The following is a 7,908-nucleotide window of genomic DNA, read 5'->3' as shown; positions in this document are numbered from 1 at the left end:
ACGCAGTGATGTAGCAAGACCCCGCAAGCCACGCCACTGCAAGCACACGCAGTAGGTGAAGCTAGGGAGGGCTGCGGTGTGCTGCACACTTCGATCTAGCCCTATGCCTAGCTACACGCATGTGTAATGCGTCATTGGCAGGCCTGCCACATGGCCAAAGCCTCTCTTCCTGGGTACTTGTGGCAAGGGAAACTACCTGTGAAGAAATACAGCTGGATTAGTTCACAAATGCTTACTTCCCTTGTATTTCTCATTTAATTTAAGAGGGATCTGATGTAACAGGACGTTTCCTCTTGTCCCACCCTCCCTGTTATACGAGGTTTCCACAGTATAATATAGAAATTGAGACCCTGGTTGCAAAACTTGAAATAATTATAATTCTGTCTTCCATTTTCCGTTCTCAGCTGAAGCGGGAGCTGGTAGCAAAAGCTGCCGGGATGGAGTTCATCTCCCCACAACAACTGCAGGAAAGATTCCGGACAAAGAGTGGGTCGTCTGGGGAGGGGGGAGAGAGGAGTGACCCGGAGGAGGAGAGTCTGGAGGATTCGGACGAAGAAACTGATGACAGCGATGACGACGACGACTCGAGCGAGGACGAAGAAGATGAGGGAAATGGAGAGAACCCGTCGCTGAGTCTGGAGCCGGAGAAGAAAGGCACGGAGATTGAGTTCCGACATCTGCAGCTCAAGGGGAACGCATCAGCCCTGCTGGCGGACAGACTGAAGGTCGTGATCCAGTGTGGCCGGTGCAAGAACCACGCAGACCTCACCGTCCATCAGGGCAAGGTGGTGTCCTTGAGCTGCGGCAAGTGTAGCCAGAGGCAGTTCGTGAACTACCGTGCGGCGCTGATGCATCAGTTCTCCTCCACCGTGGGCTACCTGGACGTGGACGGCTGTCAGCCGTTTGACCTTGTCCTGCAGGAGTGTCGGGTCTTCGTCTCCTGCTTGGGCTGCAGCAAGCAGACCAAAATAGAGGTGAGTTTCTCGTGTCCGCAAGTTTATGGTATATGTGAGGCAGCGTGGTGAAATCAGGCGCTCATCAAAATACTGAAAGTCAAGAAACTGGCATTTTTCTGCCAGTTGTTTGGGAATTTTTATCAAATTTTTGTTTTTTGGCTCGACACCTTAAAGGCATAAGAGATATAAATTTTTAGTTATTTCACCTCGATGCCTCACGTATACTTTCACTGTTGAAATTGTCCAAAATGTCAGGAGAAAAGCGGATGGCTTAGACAATTGGAGGTCTTGGACTGTGTCATTAGGATGTTCCACAAAAGCAAGTGGGAAGTGGTCATTTCTACAGCTGATTGTCTTGGACAGCTGCCCACTAGAACAGATCTGACTGTGTGACCGTAGCCCGGGCCCCAAGCCTGGTTTAGAATGGAAGGGGGGCAGAGGGATCAACAACCTCTCCATACAAAAAGAACTTCGATACAGAAACAAAAAACCTCTGAATTTCTCCCCTGTTGTTTCACCTTTTGAAAAAGTTTCTAGAAAGAATAGAAAAAAACACATAATTTTTACAAATTCTGTACCCGAATGGATCTTTTAAGCGAAGTTCTGTAGTTGTAAGTAGTTTCTAGAGTTCACAAGGGCATGTGTGTATTTGGAATGAAGCATTAGCTACATATATGGTTACCAGAAATCTTTGAATTCTTCATGGAGTGTAACTGAAAGAGAGAAAAATGACCCGAACATTGAGTGGTATGTCTATGCAGATGTTGTTGTTGTTGTTGTTGTTGTTGTTGTTATGTTGTTATCGATAAGTCAATGCAGAGGAAATCAAGATTGCTTTGTCTTTATGAAAACCTTCTGTAGTTCCTTATCAGTGGAAGTTGTGAGGGCTTGCGACAGGAGGATGAACGGAGTCACATGTACAACTTTTGTTACCGGCTTAGAAGTACTATCATATTGTTTATAATGACACATACTTAAGTGTCATGACTTGTTACTTTGTTTTCTCTGCTCAAACTATGGCAATGACTTAACTTAGGGACTCTTTAGGTGGTAGAAATTGTCTTCATTTTTGCCCTCTCTGAGAAACCCTTCAGTTGTCATGAAAACTGAGATTTTACATTTCTTTTGTAGTCAGGATTTAATGATTTTATCAAACATTTTTTGTCTGTTGTCACCCCATTTTTATTTTGAATGACTTATACTAAATTTTTTTTTTTTTTTTTTTTTTTTAAATCCAGGGTCTCATTTCGGGGCAGATGATTGATGGTTGGTGCCAAGCCTGCAACGCTAAGTTCAAACTGGCGACCGAGTCGGTCAAGTTCACTCAGCTGGTACCCTCGGGAGTTGACACCTGTGAGTACACAGATCTCACCGCTTTAACCCTGCCACGAATCCGTCGTAAATTTCATTCTGTGATGTTGCGGCTGATTTAATCAGCTGTAATTTGAGTCGTCGTTCTTTGGGTTCATTTGTCCTGTTTTATGTCGCCAAACCTTTCAACTCTTTCTTAAATGAGGTCTATTTATTTCCTAGTAAAATTCTACTGTCTGAAAACGTATCAGTTTATGGCCTCCCAAAACTTGAAATGCCTTTTTTCTTTAGACATTTTTTCTTCAGACATTTTTTCTTTAGACATTTTTTAGACATTTATTCTTTAGACAATTTTTATACATTTATTTTTTAGACATTTTTTCTTTAGACATTTTTTAGACATTTTTTCTTTAGACGTTTTTTAGACAATTATTTTTTAGACATTTTTTCTTTAGACATTTTCTTTGATCAGAAATGAGCGTCTTGTTTCCTGCCACAAATGTGCCTGTGCCGTTAGCTGTACCGTTGTGTCGTTTGTACCTAGGTTTTTCTTGTCATGTCGCCTTCATCGGCAGATATTGGCAGGTCAACTATTATTATTATTGTTGTTACTGTTATGATTATTATTGTTGTTGTTATTATTATTATGATTATTTTTGTTATTATTAATATCATGATTATTATTTCTTTTTTTTCTTTCCGTCTTTTTTCTTCCAGTGGATAACGTCTGCGGATTCATTTTTCACCATCTGATATTAACAAACGAACTACACTCACTATTGTTATTATTATAATGATTATTTTCTCTCCGTCTCTTTGTTCCAGTGTCGAACATCCGCAGATGCATTGTTCATAATGTGATATTGACAAAGGAACGACCATCACTATTGTTATTATCATAATGATTATTTTCTCTCCGTCTCTGTGTTCCAGCGGTGAGCAATGTGGTGGAAGTGGCTCCGTCCAGAACACGCAAGCCTCCCAAAGACCCGGCCATCAGAGAGGGCCTTCCCCTCCCGGAGTTTGGCACGTGCAAGCACTACAAGCACAGCTATCGCTGGCTGAGGTTTCCCTGCTGCGGCAAGGCCTACCCGTGTGACGTCTGCCACGACAAGAAGGAGGACCACGAGATGACGCTGGCCAACCGCATGATCTGCGGCCATTGCTGCAAGGAACAGGTTCGTACCTCCGTGCACTTGATGAACCGGCTCTGATGGCCACAGTCTAACACAGTCACCTCCATACAAACAGCCGCCTGTTTAACACAGTCACCTCCATACACTTGATGAACCGGCTCTGATGACAACCTGTCAAACACAGTCACCTCCATACAAACGACCACTTCTATAAGACAATCACCTGTGCAAACGGTCACCTCTATAAGACAATCACCTGTACAAATGACCACCTGTATAAGACAATCACCTATACAAACGGCCACCTGTATAAGACAAACACTTATCTCCTCGACAAATGATGGCCATCTTGGACAATTCCAGCCGGCTGTATCTTTGCTTTAGGGAAATATTTAGGAAGACTTTATGAAATAAGGAAAGCACATTTGTAGATCTTTTTTTAGTTAGTTATAGTAGAGGGTTTTACGGCGCTCGCAACTGCATAAGGTCATATGAGCGCCAAGGGGTGGGTGTCAACAGAGAAGTCTTTACAGGAAATCAGACTTACTCTGCTCACCTCTCTAGCTTCAACAGCACAAGGTCTGCTTCGACTATCAAGGCATCCCGGAAATAGCGGGTCACAAGAGAGTGACAAACACACAAAAGAAGTAGAGGAAAATGACAATAGTAAGGATTAGGAAAGAAAAAGCAGCAGTTCCCTGTTGTAGATCAGGCACATTTATGAGTGTGACATGGTGAATCGGACATGGTTCACAGTAGCAAGTACAAACCTTATTACTTATTACCGATGCAGCAATTCATCAACATACGCAATGTCTCACTAGTGCAGACTGTCTTTCTATAATAATAATGATGATAATTATAATAATTGCATTCCTGTGACACGGGTGGGTTGTTGGAGGGTGCTACTGGTAGGTCCTTCTTCTTTTCTGTCCCTCTGTTGTTTCTGTCTGTGTGGGTGGTTGGAGGGTGTCACTGGTAGGTCCTACTTCTTTTCTTTCCCTCTGTTGTTTCTGTCTGGGTGGGTTGTTGTAGGGTGTCACTGGTAGGTCCTACTTCTTTACTTTCCCTCTGTTGTGTCTTGTCTATCTTGTCTTGCTTCCTCCCAGTACCATATGACTCTTGTTGTGTCTATGTGCTTCTCTTGACTCAAACTCAAAATTCAAATTTGAACTCAAATTCAGATTCCAACTCAAGCTCAACCTCTTGACTCAAAACCTCGAACAATTTGAACTCAAATTCAGATTCCAACTCAAGCTCAACCTCTTGACTCAAAACCTCGAACAATTTGAACTCAAATTCAGATTCCAACTCAAGCTCAGCCTCTTGACTCAAAACCTCAAACTGAGATTCAAACTCGACTTCCACTTTAAACTCAAACTCAACTTTTTGTCTTCCCACACAGAACTTCTCGGCATCTCGCCCGTGCTCCGCCTGCGGCCAGCACATGACCAAGATCCGCTCGGCCCACTGGGAAGGCGGCCGCGGCTGCCGGGACAAGATCAGCATGAGCCGCAACGACCAGCAGAAATACCGCAGCCTGCACAAGACGCAGTCCAACCACAGGAAGAAGGTTCAGAGCGGGGCTTCCTCCAAGAAAAACACCAAGCTCCGACATTCATAAGTCTGGAGAATCCACCGGAAGAACACATGCGGATAACTTTACAACGACAGATATACGCCTTTGGCCGATATTTATAGTAAAGGCTTTCTTGTTTGGCGTCTTTGAGCCAAAAAAAAAAAATGCGTGGCCAAACCGAGGCTCAGACCTGGACTTTCTGCTTTGGAGACAAGCGCACTAACCACTCCGCCACCGCGCCACTGTAAGATACAGGCTTTACAAATACTGCAATAGTGCTTTGTGGTCGTGTTGTCACCGTGAACGACAACAAAGTGGGAATCCTTCAATGACGTGAAACAAGATAGCTGGTAGGCCTACTATAAATATCGGCCAATGCCGTACATCTGTCGTTCTTAAGTTATCCACATGTCTAGATGAACACCCAAACTTACACGTGCGTAAGTGTGGAGAATCCACCCAAAGAACATCAAGCTTAGACATGTATAAAAAAAGTGTGAAGAATCCGCCAGAAAGAACATCAAGCTTAGACATGTATAAGTGGGGAGAATCCACCAAAAGAACATCAAGCTTAGACATGTATAAGTGTGGAGAATCCGCCAGAAAGAACATCAAGCTTAGACATGTATAAGTGTGGAGAATCCACCCAAAGAACATCAAGCTTAGACATGTATAAGTGTGGAGAATCCACCCAAAGAACATCAAGCTTAGACATGTATAAAATAAGTATGAAGAATCCGCCAGAAAGAACATCAAACTTAGACATACATAAGTGGGGAGAATCCACCAAAAGAACATCAAGCTTAGACATGTATAAGTGTGAAGAATCCACCAAAAAGAACATCAAGCGTAGAGAGTCCCAAGCTCTGTGAAGTAATGCTTAGTTGGCAGCGTTATGTCTGTCTGTTCCTAAGTATACTTACGACCTTACAGCATGCATCAAAATAACATTGAGTGTGTATCTAGCTTACGATAATTATTGTTTATATTGCTGCTCATTTATATTATGCATGTGATTGTAAGCCTATGTGTGTGCGCGTGTGTGTGGGCACGCGCGCGCTCTTGTGTGTGTGTGTGTGCGCGCGCGCTCTCTCTTGTGTGTGTGTGTACACATGGTGAAACACCAAACCAATGTGCCAGGATCTGGACAATAAAGATGTATCTTATCTTATCTTAATTCAAATGACCGTGGAGACTGGCCTAACTGTCCTGTACAGCCACCGATTGTCGAGGAGACAATTGGCCGTCTTAGACCGGTGGTCGTCTTACAGAATGTCGTCTTACAGAGTGTCGTCTTACAGAGTGTCGTCATCATGTAAAAAAAACAATATGCAAGGGAAGCTAGAGAGGTGAACAGAGTAAGTCTGATTCCCTGTAAGGACTTCTCTGTTGACACCCACCCCTTGGCGCTCATATGACCATATGCAGTTGCGAGTGCCGTAAAACCTCCACTAAATTTAAAAACAAATGTGTGCAGCCTTGGAAAGGAAGTCGGTGTGCTGCATGTGTCTTTGTGTTGTGTCTTTGCGTTGTGTCTTTGTGTTGTGTCTTTGTTTAGTGTCTTTGCGTTGTGTCTTTGTGTAGTGTCTTTGCGTTGTGTCTTTGTGTAGTGTCTTTGCGTTGTGTCTTTGTGTAGTGTCTTTGCGTTGTGTCTTTGTGTTGTGTCTTTGTGTTGTGTCTTTGTGTTGTGTCTTTGTGTTGTGTCTTTGTGTTGTGTATTTGCGTTGTGTATTTGCGTTGTGTCTTTGTGTTGTGTCTTTGTGTTGATTTGCATCCTATAATATTCTGGAATACGACACGTCTTTTTTCATTATCATCAGACTTGTACATTTGTCAAGGTTTGTGGCATCCACTGCTCTCTGTGCCATGTAAATATTGTCATTTTATCCTGAGAAAGAGAGAGAGAGAGAGAGTCTCTTCTTTGTAGATGTGCTCGCCTTTTATACTTTACTCATTCCTTTTTGTCAGTTTCCAGTTTTTCAGGCACTGACAATGTTTCCCTTTATGTTCATTTTGTTACCGCATTCACATTTCTAGAAGTTTCCTCCTTTTTGGTTGTCTATATGATATAGTTAAAAAGACAGTTTAAAAGTTGTAAAAACATTTTTACATTCTTTTTTTTTCTTGATGGGGGGTATAGTAGATTTTGTATAACTTGCTTTTAGCTACAGAAAGCAAAAACATATTCGCTAAATGTATCTTTTTCATCTTTGTCAATGTTTATGGCTTGGTTGAAAGCCTGTTCTTCTTCTGTTTCCGTCTTTTGCTTACTTGATATTTGATAGAGAGGAACAGGCGACGAGGGCAGCCAGGACGCCATGTTTTACCTTGATAGAGAGGAACAGACAACGAGGGCAGCCAGGACGCCATGTTTTACCTTGATAGAGAGGAACAGGCGACGAGGGCAGCCAGGACGCCATGTTTTTCCTTGATAGAAAGGAACAGGCAACGAGGGCAGCCAGGACGCCATGTTTTTCCTTGATAGAGAGGAACAGGCAACGAGGGCAGCCAGGACGCCATGTTTTTCCTTGATAGAGAGGAACAGGCAACGAGGGCAGCCAGGACGCCATGTTTTACCGTTACATCAGTTACCCGTGGAATAGTTACTTTGGCCAGACTCTCCGAAGACTTTGACTGGCAGATTTGTCCAAGACTGTCAATGAAGTAATAAAGAGCGGGTATTGTTTTCCTCTCCCAACTACCCACAAGTGTCTGTCTTTGCTCTTTGCTGGTTGTGGTACTACTGTAGTATAAGTAATATCAGCTTTCATTCTCTCCCTCTCTCTCTGTCTCTATCTCTCTCTCTCTCTCTCTCTCTGTCTCTATCTCTCTCTCTCTCTCTCTCTCTCTTTCTCTCTCTCTCCTCTTTTCTCTCTTCTCCCCTCTCTTCTCCCCTCTCTCTCTATCTCTATCCCTCTCCCCCCCC

At 43.2% G+C, this 7,908-nt stretch overlaps 1 protein-coding gene across 1 annotated transcript in view; it reads left to right on the top strand.

Moving 5' to 3' along the window:
- LOC101862085 overlaps positions 1 to 5,607 on the top strand; it is an 11,189-nt gene extending 5,582 nt beyond the window's left edge. Inside the window, exons 5-8 of the mRNA XM_005112302.3 lie at positions 405 to 974; positions 2,195 to 2,309; positions 3,201 to 3,445; positions 4,809 to 5,607. Of these exons, the coding sequence (XP_005112359.1) occupies positions 405 to 974; positions 2,195 to 2,309; positions 3,201 to 3,445; positions 4,809 to 5,027 (1,149 nt within the window). The 3' untranslated portion in view covers positions 5,028 to 5,607. The remainder of the gene's footprint in view (positions 1 to 404; positions 975 to 2,194; positions 2,310 to 3,200; positions 3,446 to 4,808) is intronic.
- The last annotated feature ends 2,301 nt before the right edge of the window (positions 5,608 to 7,908 follow it).

The sequence above is a fragment of the Aplysia californica genome, unplaced genomic scaffold (genome assembly GCF_000002075.1).
Source record: "Aplysia californica isolate F4 #8 unplaced genomic scaffold, AplCal3.0 scaffold01233, whole genome shotgun sequence".
NCBI classification, from domain to species: domain Eukaryota; kingdom Metazoa; phylum Mollusca; class Gastropoda; order Aplysiida; family Aplysiidae; genus Aplysia; species Aplysia californica.
Note: the sequence above shows the minus strand (reverse complement) of the source record. Positions and strands in the feature narration are given on the sequence as shown.